The 19,246-nt window shown below is 42.4% G+C and overlaps 1 protein-coding gene across 1 annotated transcript in view; it reads right to left on the minus strand.

Moving 5' to 3' along the window:
* The window catches only part of LRRFIP1 (LRR binding FLII interacting protein 1), a 96,491-nt gene that overhangs the window by 33,789 nt on the left and 43,456 nt on the right, over positions 1-19,246 (minus strand). Inside the window, exons 7-11 of the mRNA XM_056861244.1 lie at positions 18,907-18,984; positions 15,093-15,125; positions 7,147-7,272; positions 6,800-6,871; positions 141-311 (exon numbers count right to left, since the gene is read on the minus strand). Coding sequence (XP_056717222.1) covers positions 141-311; positions 6,800-6,871; positions 7,147-7,272; positions 15,093-15,125; positions 18,907-18,984 — 480 coding nt within the window. The remainder of the gene's footprint in view (positions 1-140; positions 312-6,799; positions 6,872-7,146; positions 7,273-15,092; positions 15,126-18,906; positions 18,985-19,246) is intronic.

The raw sequence follows: 19,246 nt of genomic DNA on the forward strand, positions 1-19,246 counted from the left end.
AAAAGAAGCCTAACCTTATAAAAAGTAGAAACTTACTAGGAATATTGGCATATAGCAGAAAGGTTAAGAAAATGTCTCACTTCTCTGACAAATTTACCTAATTACATTTTCCTGTTATGACATCATTCGTTGATACTTACTTTATTTTTCTCTTCATATTGTCTTCTGGATTCTGCCAGCTGTTCTTCCAGTTCTAACAATGCATCCTTTAAAGCATCTACTTGGTACATGAAATTTGTTTTCTCATTATCTAGCTGAGCATTTGAAACCATAGCCTTCTTATATTTCTCCTCAACTTCAGCTAGGGAGTCCTATGGAAAGAAATATTTATGAGATTAAGCAGTGCTTTCAGTGTATCAACCAAGTCCAAATACTATTAAGCAGTTGTTTCCGTTAAACTAACTGAAGTCCATGGAAAAAAATTATGAGTTGGACCTAAAGAAAATCTCTTGCCGATATCACTAACTTCGATACATAAAGTAATAGGATCTGATTTTTCCCCTCATCCAGGGATATTACTTCCGGTAATACATTTTAGAAACTTCAAGGTGCCTTTGTGCGTGCAGTTTTTCTTACACCGTTCAATTTGAAGAGACCAGGAAGCTTGTCTCTTCAAATATGGTGGGAGGGGGAATATGGTGGGAGGGGAAAACAGAATGGGGCCCCAAGAGATTAGGAAGTTTCTGGCTAAGTACGATATAGTTTTGTTGCAAGAGACTTGGATGCTCAGTAAAGTCTATATTTCTGGTTTCACTGTTTATTCTCTAGAGGCCTTCAAATAAGCTAAAACAGGTCCCCTCCAAGCAGAGACTGTTTGATTTCTGTTAGTTTACTGGTTAATGTTATAGTCCTCCTATTCGGAAATTCTTAAATCTCTCTTTCATTTTGATTAATGCATATATTCTTATGGCTGCCCATAAATCAGCATTAACATACTACTGGGGCAAACTGAATAATTATATTCAGAAAGTTGGAGATATGTATCCGTCAGCTGCTCTAATGCTGCTTGGTGATTTAAATGCTCGTATTTGTACAACGTATGAAGAGCCTCTTCTTTAAAAGCTTCAAATATCAGTCAATAAGTAATTTCCCTCTTGAGCCAAGAAGATCTAGAGGTCCTAAAATCAATTGTGCAGGCAAACAATTAGCTTCTTTAATTACCAACAATGAGTTATTTATTGTTAATGATTGCCTGCAAGGTGATAGTAAGGGGACTTTGCGAGTATTGATAATTGTGGTGCTACTGTTATTGATTATTTTATTGTATCACCTGGTTTGTTTCATTTGATTGATTCTTTGGAGATGACAGAATATTCAGGTGGTGACCATTTCCCTCTTCAGTTAATTCTTAATATTTCAGGTTGTAATGGTCTTCCATCTGTTTTATCTTTCCAGCTAAGTCAGAATTACGATAAACTTAGACCAGTGCAATTGAATAACGACACTGCAAAGGATGTGGAAAGGTTAAAGTCTTGCCCTGAAGTCAGTCATCTTCCAGCTTTAATCTCTTCTCATTCTGCTCCCGAGAGGAACCTTTGTATATTGGGCAACTTGTTAAAATTGTTCCCAAGCCATTATATACATCTTCTGGGCAGGTTAAGGATCATTATGGCCAGGCCAGAAAGGGGAACTGGTTCGATGCTGACTATAGGGCAGTTAAAAGGGCAATCTATTACATGTATCAGCAGTTTAAATTATACTGTGATAAAAGCACCACTTGACAAGGAAAATTAACTGAGCATCAAGCATATCGGCAGGCTTCCAACTACAATCCAGAACATATAAAGTCTATAATAAAGCTGTGTTACAACTGCATTTGTTTTGATCCATCAGACAAGGGACTCTCACCTGGAAGACTTTTTTTTATTATAATGCCTGCCCAGTAAAGGGGCTGATCAACAAAGACTCTGGTACCCAGAGTCAGCCTGCCTCACGACAGACCCAAAGAAACCAACAACAGAACACCATCGGTTATCACTAACAGCTCATAATTTAAAGCACTTGAATGCATCATCAATGACCTACAGCCCCTCCTGGACAAGGACGTCTCTCTTTCACAGGCCTTGGGTGGCAAGACTTTCCTTGCTTACGTGCAGCCCCCACTTTAAAATGGCTTCTCACCAACAACCATGGATCACCCAACAGATACAAATCCAGGAACCAAACCCTGCATCAGACACAGAAGCCAACTTTGTCCCCATAGACCATACTGTTATAGGACCTGGTATCAGCTACACCTTCCATGGCTCATCCACGTGCACATCATCTAATCTAATATCGGTCGCCAACAATGCTCTTCTACTGGCTACACTGGGCAAATGGGTATGATATAATCATGGCAAGGAATGTCCTGCTCAGGAATGTCCACAGCTGGTTCAACAGGAGGCCCGGGTCCAGCGGCAACCCCACGCTGCAAATGTGCTCCTCTGGGGGTGGCGCAACCCCATCTAGAACAGGAGACATCCCAGTTCCTGGTTCAAGCCTTCCCCCTACCAGTGGCACCTCCACTTTTTTCAGGATTAAGTTTCAGCTTGTTTGCCCTTATTCACTTAAAACTACATCTAGGTTCATGGTTTCCACAGCCTCCCTGGGACCTATTGGAAGAACGAGACAGAGATAAGGCTAATCTGCATCCACACAGTGGTGACAACTCAGTCCAAATGTCCAGATGACCTCTCCCAGTGGTTTCACATAGACATTTAAAAACATGGGAGACAAGGTGGAACCTTGTGAGACCCCAGAAGCCAGTGGCTAAGCAGCGGTCCCCCCCAGCCCCACACTCTGAAGCCCACCTTCAAGGCAGGACTGAAACTATTGCAAAACGGTGCCTCCCAGTCCCAACCCCAAATGGTACACAGAAGGATACCATGACTGATGGTATTAAATGCTGCTGAGAGGTCCAGGAGAATTAACAGGGTCGCATTCAGACCTGAACCTAGTCTGGAATGGATCCAACCTATCTGCTTCATTCAGGAAGTTGCTCAGCTACCACTTGTTCAATCACCTCACTCAAGAATGGTACACTTGAGATTGGGTAGTAGTTATTCGATTTTCTGGGTCCAGAGTAGGTTACTTTAGGAGTAGATGCACCAGTGCCTGCTTCCAGGCAGGGGCGACTACCTCTATTTAGTGAGCCATTCACTATTGGTAAATTTTCACTGAAACACCTTGTTTATATGTTCGTACCTCTGACTTCCCCTTCAACCATTATTTGTAACTGCTGTACTTATTCAGAAATCATACTTTCTCTGACTGGATTCACACCTACTTTTCAACGTTTTCTACCCACAAATGATTTACGCTGGAAAGGTTCATGACAGCATTCACTCTCTACCTCAATTCCTCTCTCCCCCCCCCCTTGTAAGTTCCTTGCTTAGGTAAGATTCCCAATTTGATCTCCATATATCTGACTCAGAAAAGAAACACGGTTAGTCTTTAAGGTGCCACTGGACACTACTGACATTCTGTAGCACAGAATTTTAAAAAGGGCATGCATGTTTGAATTAGAAAAGATTCTCCAGATTCTCTCATGCTTTTCTGAAGCCAGTCAGTTCTAAACTATGTGATTTTTTTTGAAATGTAAGAATTTTATGAAATTAGACACACTTTTCAAAGTAGTATAAAGTATGCAAAAGCAACACGCGTGTTATATATAATCTCCACACACGGTTCTGAATTTAAAAATTAGAATTTAAGGCAAAGCAACAAATGCATTTAAAAAAGACAAGGAACTGCAGCTCAACATCCATAGAACAAATACAGGACAACTGCAAAGATTCAGTTAGACCAAAGAGATATTTTAAAGACATCATTTTATGATATTTTTAAAGCAAAATGCTCAACTACTACTGAAACCTAAAGGCAAATACTACCTCAACAATTCAAAACGTAAAACTGATCGTTTCTTTAATGGCTCTGAAATTGCTCTGAAACTTCCATTCTGTCAAACACAAACAAAGCAATTCTTCAATTATATATAACGACCAAAGTCCACTTCTATATAGCCAATTCTATATGAATAGGATAATCATCATCATCATCATCATCATCATGAATTCTAATTCTCAACCTGGCCATACCTGAAGATACTTAAATCCAGAGACATGAACTGTGGACAAACAAGGCAGATCTTTTTCCATTCCTGAAAAATTGCCCCAAATTTGCAGAAAAAATTGGAAATCTTAAAAAATATATATGTTGAGGATTAAAAAAACCCAAAATGATAAAAGCAGCACCTGTACCTTTAAGAAGCAGATGCCCTCAGTGGCTGTTGCTAGGCAACCATGGATGTTACCACACTAGGTATTCCCAGCGACGTATCAAGAGTTTGAAAATGTTATAAAAAACATCGCTTTAAAAGGGTTTTTGGATGCCAAGGCTAAAAAATGGTAGGAAGACGTCTTCACAGCTAAAGGGGCCAAACAAAGTGCGAACAGTATTTTTTATAACAGTTTCAAACTCTTAATACATTGGTGGGAATACATAGAAAGTGCGAACAGTATTTTTTATAACATTTTCAAACTCTTAATACATTGCTGGGAATACCTAGTGTGATAACAGCCCACATCAGTCCTGGTTTCTGTCAGAAAAAAGGCAGGGAGAGGAGGCAGGGCCCTTTCCAGAACTGTTTTGGTCTTTGAGGGAGAACTCACTGTAGTAGTAGTTGTGAGGGTAAAATGGAAAGAAGATTTATGTAAGATGGTTTGAATCCCCATTATGAGAAAATTTGAGGTATAAATCAAGTAAATAAATAATAACTGTATCTGAAAATGGGAGTCAAATAAAAGTTACTCTGGTGGGTGCCTGGGAAGGAGAGAAGGAAGCAAAGGAAAGTGATAATATTGGGATTGCCAGGAGGAATGAAAGAGAAAATAGTGTGGGGAAAATGCTAAAGGGGAAAATAAGATGCTGCTCACACACTCTTGCAGGGTCCCCACTGTGAAGCTAGGCCATAGTTTTCCTGGGAAGAAGATGCCGGGATAGAGAACACTGTTGGAGAGGGGAGGAGATAAAGGCAGGTTGGCTGGTGGGTGGGAAGGAGAGAAGGAGGCAGGAAAAGCAGAGAGGCTATGGGGGCTTTAAGGGAAGGGAAAGGTGAAATAGAATCACAGAGTTGGAAGGGACGACCAGGTTCATTTAGTCCACCAGGCAGGAAATTCACAACTACCTCCCCTCCCACATCCCCAGTGACCCTTACTCCATGCCCAGAAGATGGCCAAAAAAATCCTCCAGGATCCCTGGCCAATCTGACCTGGAGGAAAATTGCTTCCTGATTCTTGTAGTGAAATGGCCCTGGTGACCTGTGAGCCCTCCAAGGGGTCTAGGCGCCAGCTCAAGTTGCCACCCAGTAACGGGCCATTTTCCTGGCCTCACTGACCCTCGGAGGGGTTTTCTTCGCTCTTTCAGTACTGCTGCCACCAACTGGCCGTTTTAGGAGTTATCCGCCAAGAGGGCCAGTACTCCCAGCTTCCCCTTCTGCGTTGCCACAATAAGTCCACTCCTTGTGCCTGCGTCTCTCACTACTGACTGGTTACCACAGGGATGGCTTACTGCACTTGCATACTTCTGGGGAAATAGCAGTTCAGCAACTGACCACCTCCCTTCCCCTGGTGCCTATTTTGAACAGCAAGTTTGAAGGGTGGAGGTCTACGTGATACAGAGAACTACCAGCATTCAGTAGTAAAGAATTTATTAAAAGTAAAATATCCACATACATACTCCCTGCACAGCAATGGGTTGAGCCATGAATACCAAAGAAAGATGTAAATTCCTCTGCCCCTCATTCTGTATATGCCCTAGCTGATCTTATTCTAAGGCAGGTTCTTTAAATTTAGAAGGTGTGTGTGCATGTGTGTGCCATCAAGTCACAGCTGACCTATGGTGACCCCGTAGGGTTTTTGAAGCAAGAGATGTTGGGAGGTGGTTTGCCATTGCCTGCCTCTTCATGGGCTGAGAGAGTTCTGAAAGAACTGTGACCAAAGGTCACCCAGCAGGCTTCAAGTGGAGGAGTGGGGAATCAAACCCGGTTCTTCAGATTAGGGTCCACGGCTCTTAACCCCCCCCCCCAACACCATGCTGGCCCTCTAAGCTTAGAGGTTACAGAGTTCTAAAAGCTTCTCATTACTTTGGACTCTTTGTCTAGGCAGCCATCCCTTTCTCTACTCCATGCGGCAATGGCAGCCATCTTCTGGAGCTCAGGTGTGAGGGCTCCTTCCTCTAGACATAATCAGCCAAGATGGACCTCCATGGCAAAAATTCTATTATCCCTGTTTGCCCTCCCCTTGTGGGTCAAATAATCTTTTCCAGGATGATGCAATCTAGCCCTTCACATCTGTATGTCCCTAGGAGTCAGATTCTCAGTTAAATTGTAAGCTGACCAATTCATTCTCTCCTGTCATGAAGGTATTTCCAAAATGTTGATGGCTGGCACTTAGCAAGGGTTGGGAGCAACTAACTTTCTCCTTCCTACCTATCTTTAGCTAGGAGAGGTAAACCTTTAAATCTCAACATGGAGCCTAAACCTCCAAAATAAAATGTATTTCTCCACATTTCCTGTTTATGCAACTGTAAAGTGTCATATAAAAAGAGGGCTTTATTTCGCTCTTTGGTCTAATTATATCTATGCAGTTCTTGTAGCATTTGTTGGACCATGGTGAGAAGGGTAATACATTCTATGGCATAAACATATTATGCAGTTTCAGATCTCTGCAAGGCAGAATGTGAGTGAAATTCCACTCATCTCTTCTTTTCTCTCTGAAAGCTTAGCCAAGGTTTAGCACACTTTACAGCAAACTTGTACCTTCATTTCCTTCAATCCCTGCATGTATTTTCCTTCTACATCTTGAATCTGGTCCTTTAACTCATTGATGTCCTGAAGATCGCAAAACATTATGTCAAGAAAACCACTGGATTACCACTGAGCAATGGTGACAATGAAGTTATCCATTATAAAAGAAAGATTTTTCTATTCATTCATTTCCAGAAGACGTTTAGTATAGTAAAAGTGCATATTACAAACTAAATGTTTTAGCCCAGCAAAGTATCACAGCTCCATTGTTGGCAAACTTTGTTAACAGAGCTGTGTTCAGAACTTACTATGTACAGCAGAGTTACCCTATTAGCTTCCGCTGCTAACAAGTTTCTTACCTTAATTTCTCTAATAGATGCTTCAGTATCAACAGAAATGGAGGTGTCTCCACTGCCCCTTCGTGAAGAAGTCCCACCGAGGGAGGCCAAAGTAGCCGCTGACAAACTTGACACAGTACGAACTCCCTGGAATTATATGTAGTTAAGTAATGGTAATTAACAAGGCATTAAAAAATTATTTATTTCAAAACCTTTTTTAAAAATAGCCAAACAAAGGAACTGTGTGTGTGTGTGTGTGTGTGTGTGTGTGTGTGTGTGTGTGTGTGTGTGTGTAAGTGCCGTCAAGTTGCTTCCGACTCATGGTGACCCTATGAATGAAAGTCCTCCAAAATGTCCTATCTTTGACAGCCTTGCTCAGATCTTGCAAATTGAAGGCTGTGGCTTCCTTTATTGAGTCAATCCATCTCTTGTTGGGCCTTCCTCTTTTCCTGCTGCCCTTTCCTAGCATGACTGTCTTTTCCAGTGACTCTTGTCGTTTCATGACGTGACCAAAGGAACTACTTTTACTTATTTTTTTTCACATAAACAACAATAACTCTGGTGTGAGTTACAACCAGCACATAGACTACCAAAGGCTGGGTCTGGGTCCACCCTGGCTCTGAACTTGGCCATCGCTACTGCTGCCGTCATACTTGACCCCTCTGGAACTTATCAGTCAACACTAACCAGGTCTGTTTACATGAGTTTAACATCTCTGATATAGAATGAAGCAGGTGAGAAAAAGGAATCTCTCACAATCAATTAGAAGCAGTCCCCAAAAATTCCTGCTTAGCCCCAAAATTACTAGCTAATTCCATACAGTATACAACCTAATTCACACACATGTTAATGTCCACATGAATCCACATGATACTTCACGTACTCTTTCTTTGATTGCAAGGTCTAACATTGTTCTGGTCTACACTTCAACAAGTGGCGCAGCTACTGCTTTCCACTTTTGAACACTTATTCATTCATTGAACACAATTCAAAGGCTTGTAAGATCCAGAACTTTCGTCCATTCATGAAGTTCCAGGAAGAAGGAATGTGACCCAGGGGAGGGGAGAGGTTTACGTCTAAAATAAAGTTTTGGTGAATTTGGGAAAGAAATGTAAAATCCTTCTCAGATATATTCATCAGCCCCTAAGAATTGTGTAAACCCAAATCCACTTAGAGAGTATTGCGGCTCTTGCCCTAGAAAAATCTGTGTGTGTGTGGGGAGCAACTGTTAATTAGAGGGTCAAGACTTTCATTACAGTCACCATCATACATTATCTGAGTTACCTAGTCCGTGTTTGAAAGCCAGCTTGGTGTCGTGGTTAACTGCAGCAGACTCTAATCTGGGGAACTGGGTTGGTTTCCCCACTCCTCTACATGAAGCCTGCTGGGTGACCTTGGGTTAGTCACAGTTCTCCCAGAACTCTCTCAGCCCATGTGGAGGAAGGCAGTGGCAAACCACCTCCCAACATCTCTTGCCTTGAAAACCCTACGTGGTCACCATAAGTCAACTGTGACCTGACAGCACACACACACACACACACAGCCCATGTATCCCTAAGCCAGCTTCCTATCAGCTGCAGGGCCAGGTGGGCATGGAGAGGGTGCTCTCTTGGTGCTAGGCAGCATTCAGCTGAACCCTCACTGTTTGGCATGGAGGTGTGTTGGTGGGGCTCAGCACCTCTCAGCACAGTTCTGTGCAAAAATAAATCTTCCGCTCCCCAGCTTAGGAAGAGGCATGTTCTGGTAATTGGGGATTCCCTACTGAGAGGGGTAGAGTCTAAGGTGTGCCGACCGGACTTGTTGTCTCGAGAGGTCTGCTGTCTACCAGGTGCACACATTCAGGATGTGACTGAAAGGGTAGGAAGACTCATCAAACCCACAGATTATTACCCTTTCTTGCTCATTCATGTGGGAACAAATGACATTGCCTGACACAGCCTAGAATGTATTAAAAGAGACTATGCGGCTCTGGGTAAGAAGGTGAAGGACCTGGGGGCCCAGGTTGTTTTTTCGTCAGTTCTTCCTGTCAAAGCTTGTGGGTTAGGAAGGGAAAGAAGAATACTGCAAATTAATGACTGGCTGCGTAGATGGTATCGTCAAGAAAGGTTTGGATTTTTGGACCATGGCTTACGCTTTCGAGATGAAGCTCTTCTATCGGGAGATGGTTTGAACCTCACCAGGGTAGGAAAAAATGTTTTCGGTGAGAGCCTTGCCAACCTGATAAGAAGGGCTTTAAACTAAATCCAATGGGGGAGCGAGACAAGGATTTAAAGCATAGCATGAAGACAGTAACTGGAGATGAGGACAATAAAGATTTGCTTGGAGTGCCATGTATGCGAGGAAGCATAAACTTGAGGGTAAGTTCAGAAACGAAAACCTAGGGGCACATAAACCATGGATTCCAATGTCTGTACACTAATGCGCAGAGTATGGGAAACAAGCAGGAAGAACTTGTAGCCCTAATACAGGAATTTTGACCTAATTGGCATTACTGAAACTTGGTGGAATGTCACTCATAATTGGAATGTTAAGATTGAGGGGTACAACTTGTTTAGAAGGGATAGACAGATAAGGGGGAGGAGTAGCATTGTATGTCAAAGATGTGTACACTTGTGAAGAAGTACATGAACTGAGCATGGGAGTTCGGTCGAGAGTCTATAGGTAAAAATAAAAGGAGTAAGAAATAATCATGCTATTATGGTGGGGGTCTGCTATTGACCACCAAACCAGGCAGAGGACTTGGATGAGACCAGATTACTCCTAGACCAGATTACAAAGTTCTCAAAGAGATGGGAAGTGGTAGACATGGGAGATTTTAATTACCCGGATATCTGTTGGAAGTCTAACTCTGCTAAAAATGCATGATCCAATAAACTCCTGACTTGTCTTGCTGACAACTTCCTATTCCACAAAGTGACAGGGAAACAAGAGGATCTGCAATCTTAGACTTGATTCTCACCAACAGAGAAGAATTGGTTGATGAGGTTAAAGTAGTAGGCACTCTGGGTAGTCGTGACCATGTAATTTTGGAATTTACAATCTTGGGGAAAGGGAAAACTGTACGTAGTCAGACATATAGGTTGGACTTTAGGAGAGCTAACTATAACAAACTTAAACTTATGCTGGGTAGAATCCCATTGTCAGAAATACTTAAGGAGGAGTTCAAGAAGAGTGGGAGTTTCTTAAAAATGAAATACTGAAGGCGCAATCACAAACCATTCCTATGAGAAGGAAAAATGGGAGGAACCTAAAGAGGCCAGGGTGGCTCCATAAACAGCTTTTTAAAGAGTTGAGAAATAAAAAAGACTCATTTAGGAAGTGGAAGGAGGGCCTTATAACCAAAGAGGAGTTAAACAAATAACTAGTGCTTGTAGGGAGAGTGTTAGGAAAGCTAAAGCTCAGTATGAGCTTAGGCTAGCAAGAGATGCTAAACGTAACAAAAAAGGGTTCTTTTCCTATGTACAAAGTGAGAGTAACAACAAGGACAAGATAAGCCCATTGCGGGGACCGGAAAGTGAAAGTGTAACAGGAGATGAAGAGAGGGCAGAACTCCTCAATTCCTACTTTTCCTCAGTCTTTTCTTGCGAGGGAAGTGGTGCTCAACATGACATAAATAGAACACATGATGAGGGAAAGGATTTGCTTGGCATTGGGGTAGTGCACAAACACCTGGTTTCTTTAAATGAAACAAAGTCCTCTGGGCCAGATGAATTGCATCCAAGGGTACTCAAAGAACTTGGAGATGTTACTTCTGAGCGTCTGTCCATTATTTTTGGAAAGTCTTGGAGAACAGGTGAGGTGCCAGAAGATTGGTGGCGGGCAAATGTTGTCCCCATCTTCAAGAAGGGGAAAAAGGAGAAGCCAGGTAACTACCGACCCATCAGCTTGATGACTATACCAGGAAAGGTTTTCGAACAAATCATCAAACAATCAGTCCTTGAGCATTTAGAAAGGATGGATTTGATCACTAAGAGCCAGCATGGGTTTCTCAAGAACAAGTCATGCCAGATTAATCTTATCTCCTTTTTTGAGAAAGTTACTACCTTGATGGATCAGGGGGATGTTGTAGACATAGTTTATCTAGATTTCAGTAAGGCTTTTGATAAGGTTCCACATAGCATTCTAGTTGACAAATTGGGAAAATGTGGTTTAGATCCTATTACTGTTAGGTGAATCTGTAACTGGTTGACAAATCGTACCCAAAGAGTGCTTGTTAATGGTTCCTCATCCACTTGGAGAGAAGTGACTAGTGGATTTCCTCAGGGATCTGTCCTGGGCCCTGTGTTGTTCAACATATTTATAAATGATTTGGATGAAGGAATAGAGGGGATGCTTATTAAATTTGCTGACGATACTAATTTGGGAGGGGTAGCAAATACAGTAGAAGACAGTGCCAGGATACAAAATGATCTTGACAGGCTGGAGAACTGGGCTAAAACTAATAAAATGCCCTTCAACTCAGATAAATGTACAGTTCTGCATTTAGGTAGGAAAAATCAAATGCATAATTATAGGATGGGGGAGACTTGTCTGAGCAGTAGTGTGTGCGAAAAGGATCTTGGGGTCTTAGTAGACCAAACAATGAACATGAGTTAGCAGTGTGATGTGGTAGCTAAAAAGGCAAATGTGATCTTGGGCTGTATCAACAGAAGTATAGTGTCTAGATCACACGAAGTGCTGGTATCACTTTACTCCGCTCTGGTTAGACCTCAACTTGAGTACTGTGTTCAGTTTTGGGCACCGCGATTTAAGAAAGATTTAGACAAGCTGGAACGTGTCCAGAGGAGGGCAGCAAAGATGGTGAGGGGTCTGGAGACCAAGTCCTATGAGGAAAGGTTGAAGGAGCTGGGTATGTTTAGCCTGAAGAGGAGAAGACTGAGAGGGGATATGATAACCATCTTCAAGTACTTGAAGGACTGTCACATAGAGGAGGGTGCCGAGTTGGTTTTTGTTGCCCCAGAAGGTCGGACCATAAACAACGGGTTTAAATTAAATCCAAAGAGTTTCCGTCTAGACATTAGGAAGAATTTTCTAACAGTTAGAGCGGTTCCTCAGTGGAACAGGCTTCCTCGGGAGGTGGTAAGCTCTCCTTCCCTGGAGGTTTTTAAGAGGTTAGATGGCCATCTGTCAGCAATGCTGATTCTATAACCTTAAGCAGATGATGAGAGGGAGGGCATCTTGGCCATCTTCTGGGCATGTAGTGGGGGTCGCTGGGGGTGTGTGGGGGGGAGGTGGTTGTGAGTTTCCTGCATTGTGCAGGGGGTTGGACTAGATGACCCTGGTGGTCCCTTCCAACTCTATGATTCTATTCTATGATTCTATAAATGACTACAGTGCCAAAAATATTGTTCTCGCCACTCACATTTGCTTTAAAACATTACAATAAACACATTTTAAATTACATTAACTTCAAACCTTTTTAGTACACGCAGCAGTATAAACAGAATAATCTGGACCCCAGAATCTTAAGAAGAAGAATGTTCCTTTCCAAAGAAAAAAATTAACTGCTTGCATATTGTTGTACATATAAACACAGCATAAGATGAATGAAGTACACACATTAGCCTCATGAGGTCCTTAACGCTCTAGAAAAAGTAATCACTCATCTTCAAGGCAGCACATCAAACTTGAGAGAGAAATTGCACAGAGAAATTGTCAGATTGCACAGAGAAGCCATTGAAATTCATAAACATCAGCACAACTTTAACAGAAAAGAAGAGAGTTTAAGAATGAATAAGGCATGGCTTCCTGTCCTGAAAACCTCCAGACTAACAAAGACTACAGTCCACAATACCCATGCAGATTAGTTTTGGATTTCACACATTAACAGATCACTTCAGGATACAATGGTTCCATATTAACATACCACACCCTCATTAGCACATTATCTTGATACTTACAGGACAATGATTAGCACATTACCTTTGATACTTTTTGCAGGACAATGATTCAGCTCAAACCCAACCCCTTTCTGACTATATATTACTCTTCCTACACACTTGACACTGAGAGACACTGTCCTTCAGTGTTACTCCTCTGAAGATGCCTGCCACAGCTGCTGGCGAAATGTCAGGAAAGAAAATACCAAGACCACGGTCACACAACCCGGATAACCAACAAGAACCAATGAGCTCTGACCGTGAAAGCCTTCGACAATATTTTGAGAGAGAAACGTTTCTCACACTATAAGCATTTGAAGTATAATCCTCCCTCGGTTATTCTAATCTAAAACCATTGAAATCAAAGGGTTTAGGCTAAAATAACTGCAGAAGACTGCACTGTAAATGATGTTCTTAAGGGTCTGACATGTTCTTAAAGGACTTTACAAGCCACCCTAAACTACTCCTTTCATTTGACCCTGTTGCCAAAGCATGTTGGGTACAGAAACATTTTTGGTCCTTCCGGCTAATGCTTCTTGTAGACTGCACCTAGAAGAGGAGTCTCTAGCACAAGGGGCCTCCACCTTCCTGCAACTGAAGACTCACAAACCCACGATTCCCCTTCCTCACTTCCTTCAGGGCATCCTGGGCCCAAAATGGCAGGAACTTTCCTCAGCCAAATCTAGTATTGTGGCCAAAGGATTTCTACTTGCTGTCTCTGGTCATCTTGGTATTCTGATGGCGTTACTGAGAAGAGCCTGTCCAGCTGAGTAGTTCTGACGGCTGCGAAGAGGGCACTGCACGCCCGCCAGCCTTTTGGAGTAGGTTTCAATGTATTTATCAATTTTCATTGTTTGATGCAGTTTACACAGCACTGTATCTTCACCTTTCTGAAATAACTATCTGCCTACCTTTCTCCTGATCAAGGCAAGTAACAGTAAAATAAAATACAACGTATCAATATAAAATCACGTAATTTTAATAATATTAAAAACTATTATTTATATAGAAAAGTTATGTCCGAGAGCTTGTCTGAGATGCCTTATGAAATAAAACATGATAAAATAATAAACAGCCTAAAATTGCTAAAATTAACAAACTATTAAAAACCCTGAAGAAGCGAGCTGTGGCTTACGAAAGCTCACACCCTGCCAGAAATTTTGTAAGACTTTTAGGTGCTACTGGACTCTTGCTCTTTTCTACTGCTATTAAAAACTCAACATTATGCCAGAGGAGCTTAAAATTATTCTAAAAACAAACAAACAAGCAGGCTAGAAGCAGATTGCAAAAATGATTTAAAAGATGAACCCCTTAGTAGGGTTTTAAAGAAGAACGGTGTTAATGTTTTTAGCTTTAAAAAAATAAAATTGATTTTACATTGCTGTTTCCTGCTTTGGGTCCTGAGATGTTCAGAAGAAAGGTGTGTGTGTGTGTGTGTGTGTGTGTGTGTGTGTGTGTGTGTGTATTTAAAATTGTAATGTTGGGGATTTTCTGTCTGACACCCCCACATCAGAAAAGGGAAGAGCAAAGCGTGACAGAGGAAAGATGGTATACATGTGTGTTTTCTTGCTGCGACTATATTTGTTCATAAGAAACTGAATGTCAGGCTATTGTCTAGTGTTGTTCAAGAGATCTTTTTCCTTGTTCACTAAGGGGGAAAGAGTCATAAGCATTTGAGCAAGGAAGTGCTACAGACGACAACGGAACTACAAGAAGGACAACCTCTCTCCACAGAGGCAGAAAGAAGACTGGGGGTTAGGAGCGGCCCCTCCTCCTTCCTGTGCTGAAAAGGGCAGGAAACCAGTATGAATGGGGGAGGGGGGGGCTTTCAAGGCCAATACCAGCACCTTGAAATGAGCCCAGAAGCAAACTGGGGGCCCACTGTAGATGGAACAAGGTGGCCATGACACAGTCCCTGTGATCCACTCCGGTCAAGATAGATAGATAGATAGATAGATAGATAGATAGATAGATAGATAGATAGATAGATAGATAGATAGATAGATAGATAGATAGATAGATAGATAGATAGATAGATAGATAGATAGATAGATAGATAGATAGATAGATAGATCTGCGTCCTCTTACCCTCTCGAAGTCTTTGTCAGGCCTTTCTTCAACCTAGAGTGTGAAAGAAGAAACCACAATTACATGACAGTTCAAGGAGCCGTTTCCCTTTCCGACACACACAATATCTTCCCTTAAACCTACTGGGCATGTCTCCATTTGCTTTGTGGAGTAATGTGTTTTACCAAGCTAGGCTCTTGCATATTAACGAAGGATTATTTTCTTGTCACTCCTCAACTAGCGGCTCAGGCCAATTAACATCAAAATCACACACTGTCGTTCATGCGAATAGTCAAATAACCACTGAAAGCTTAACAGGAAGGCAGAAAACAATGTGCGTACAATGCAGACTCACAGTGCCCTGTCGACAGAAGGGCACCCGTCACACACAGTGCCATCAGTTATGGTAGCGGTTCTCACGCTGTGAGTCAGGGCCCATAAAGGGATGGCAGGCAAGTAGCTGGGACAGGAGGCTCTCTGGGGAAAGAGAGACAGGGAGGAGCTGCGGGGCTCCCTTCTCCTCTGCTCTATCGACCCACTCCTTCCCTCAGAGAGGAGGGAGACGGCAGCCCAGCCTGCCTGCTGCCGAGAGCAAGGTAAGCACTCCAGGCACGTTTTTCTCTGGCCAAGCCAAGCCCTGCTAGCCTGGGAGGCCATGAGCCCATTGCCCATCACTTTCCTAGACCAATGCCACCAGCTGGTGGGTCCCAAAAAGTGCCAGGCCCTAGTGGCCAGTGGCACAGGAGGGAACAGGCACAGCCTACATTGGTTGCTTCCTGGACCCGCACAGGCTGGGTCCAAGCCATGTCCCGATCTGTGGTGCTGCCACGGGCTTATCTGATCCCAGCTGGTGGCAGCGCTTCAGGCAACAAGCACAGCCCACATCTATCCCCCGCCCCCCAAGACTCGTGCTGTGGGTGGCCAGGTCTGAGCCAAGCCGGGGCAGTAGTGCTGGCTGTTATCTCTTAGCTCATACCTACCTTGGAGAGGAATAAAATGGAATAACTGTGCACAATACATATGAATACTGTCCTGGGTTCTTTTGGAAGAAAAGTAGGATACAAATGTGACAGAATGGTCTGGCTGGCCACATGCTTTCCACCTGTCCTTCGGGGTCTCCAGCACTGGCTTTCAGGTGCAAACAGATGAAATTTCCCCTTTTGGCTCCTGACTGAGTGGCAACAGACACGGCTCTCTGGTCTGTTGTCTTTCCTGCAGGACCCCGTTTCTTCAGCTGGTAGAAGCCACTTAACATAGTTTTTGGGGCATACTTTTAAAGTATTTACTGCTGTGTAACAGCTTATTGTAAACAGGATCCTAATACTGCTTAATGTGTCATGTGAATACTTCTGCTATGCTTCAGTTCTTTCTGGTGGTTCCAGATTTCTAATACTTATGACGCATAATGTCATTCATTTAAACATTTGAATTATAGAGAATGTTTAAGTCAAGGCAGTGAAGAAACAGTCCACATTACTAAAATGAGAAGTGGCAATTTATGTTCAACACTACGCAGTAAATGGAAAGTTATCTTTCACAGTATCATAAAGTGTATCAAAAGGATATCAGGGTTATCAGAAACGAATCCAGTACAGATTATGCAATCTTTGGTTTTGAAAGAGGTTTCATTTATTAGGATGAGAGAAGAAAATTTTAGATAAGGACAACCCAGGCACCAGTCTATAAGAAACTTCTATAAAATATCAATAAGGTGATACCTGGCCCTGCCTTGGATAGCCCCAGGCTAGCCTGGTCTCGTCAGAAGCTAAGCAGGGCCGGCCCTGGGTAGTATTTGGATGGGAGACCTCCAAGGAATACTGAGGCAGGCAATGGGAAACTAACTCTGAAAGTCTCTTGCCTTGAAAACCCTATGAGGTTGCTAGAAGTCAGCTGTGACTTGACGGCAAAAAAGGGCGTTACCTCATTCCTTGGTGGCTAAAAAGAGAATCTTTCCAAAGGACAGTCCAAAGTATTGAAATTAAGTCTCAAAAATTTAATGCACATCTGGTAGCGTTGTCCATGTACAGATTTTGGATAAAATATTTCAGCAAATATTCAAGAAATAGATCATAGTAAAAGGTCTTTGGTTCTTGAAATATGTTAAAGAATATGGATATGTTAAAGAACTAAGCTCCCAAGGAAGGGCAGAGCTGCTGATTGTGGAGCACTGGAAAAAACAGAATGGGAGGTTAAAAGATGGGAGGATTTTTTTTTTTACACCTGTGAAAGTAAAATCTGTTATGGAATAGGGCAGGAAGATGAACATATATGGAGGATATGAAGGATGCTGATAATTTCCTTCAGTGTTAGAACACAGGTGTGCATATGTATTTCTCATGGAAGAAAGTAAAAAGACTAGATCTAGAGGAATCAGTAATGTGTTCATTGAATATAAGTTATAGGAAATATGGTTAAGAAGACAACTATAACATAAGAGTGCTTTTGGAATAAATGGTTTTAGGCTGTTGATCTTACTATAGTTATCAGAATTGGGAAGTTTCCTTCACTATAATTTTAACCAATGTTATTTTAATTGGGTTGGAAATGTGTTTATAACTTGCAATTATGAGCATTGTTATAATGACAATATAAATAAAAGTAAAAAACAGAGTGAGCAAGAAAGATGTTTTGAAGAAGAAAAGAGGGTTTTGAAAGAGAAAGGGGAAGGTGGAGGAGGCAGCTGAAAGAGAGAGAGGAGACCCCCTGCAGCCGTCACTCGCCCGCACTTCAGCCTGCCCAGCAGCTTGTGGGTGGACAGCTCCCCGGCCAGAGCAGGTGAGAGGGGAAGAGGAGTCCGTCACTCGCCTGATTCTGAAGCCTGACATGGTGCCGTTTCTGATTTGGCAATATAGCAGCGGGCTCTGAGGCTTTCCAAGGACTCCGGGTTGATTTGGGGGGGGGGAATGTGTACACTCTCATATCTCGGACGTTCAGAATACTTTCACAGTGGACGTATGTAAATCTGCCTTATGCTGAGTAAGAGCCTTGGTCTAGCAAGATCAGTATTGCCTATCCTGCCTCACAGCAGTTCTTCAGGGTCTCAGGTACCGCTCTTCCCCGTCATTTACTAACCAATCTTTTAAGCTGATGACACCAGGAATACTCTACCCTGAGTCGTGACCATCTCCCAGAATGTCTTTAACAATGAAATAGATAACCATGGTGTTTTCTGGGTTAAATGGTTATCACTGGCTCTTCCTTTCTCTATGCTCTACATGGGGGAAAAAATCAGGAACAATCACACCAGAAGCTACCTTTTCTTTGCAGCAGCAGCTATTTAAAGCCCAAGCTGGAACCACACAGAGAAGAGAAAGTGAAGGAGGGGTGTTTATTTTATTTCTAATATATTTGTTCCACACTGGCCCATAACTTTGGGTGTAACTGATAGGGAATTGTTTTGGGGAGAAGGGGGAAATTTAGATCTGGAAAGCAGGAAAAGGTGAAAGCCAAATGCACACTCTGGTCCCCCACCCCATCCGCACTTCTTTGTCCTGATTCCAGCCATCCAACATGTTCTGTTAAGTATTTAAAAAAATAGGAGACTAATCATGGATCTTCCAGTGTCTCATCTATTTTGCCATCAATAAATCATAAAAAAGCAAGTTATCAAGGAACAGCTCATGAAGCAGAACCTCCTATGAAACTGGGGAAAGCAACTTTAAATACTGTGTGAAGAGTCTGATGATTTTAGAAGTCAATCAACTTTAACAATATCTTTTAATCTGAATTCAATAAGCCATGCACAGCAGCAGCCTCATAGAAATAAGTGTGGGAAACAAAGAAACAAAGCCATGCACACAACAGGGCCAAGAGGAGAAGGAAAGAAGATGCTCACCACCGGACTTGCGCGAGCAGAACTAGCCCTTGAAGAAGCCCGAGATCCAGAGCCCAGGTAGCAACTGTATTCCGAAGGCTGCCCACATATAATACCCCAAATAGTTCAAACAGAGATGAGAAAAAGGTGTTAGACCAGTATTGGTCAGACAAATGGCTAGCATTCTTCACAAACTGAGAACGACAACATTAGGCTGGGTAAAGTTTGAGCAACACCCACCCAAGGGCGCGCACGCTCACACACACGCACACACTACAAAGTTAATGAAAAGACAGCAAAAATTGTTTCAGATATATACTACACTATATACTAGCAGCACGGTCTACGAGCCATTACCCTT

The sequence above is a fragment of the Euleptes europaea genome, chromosome 15 (genome assembly GCF_029931775.1).
Source record: "Euleptes europaea isolate rEulEur1 chromosome 15, rEulEur1.hap1, whole genome shotgun sequence".
NCBI classification, from domain to species: domain Eukaryota; kingdom Metazoa; phylum Chordata; class Lepidosauria; order Squamata; family Sphaerodactylidae; genus Euleptes; species Euleptes europaea.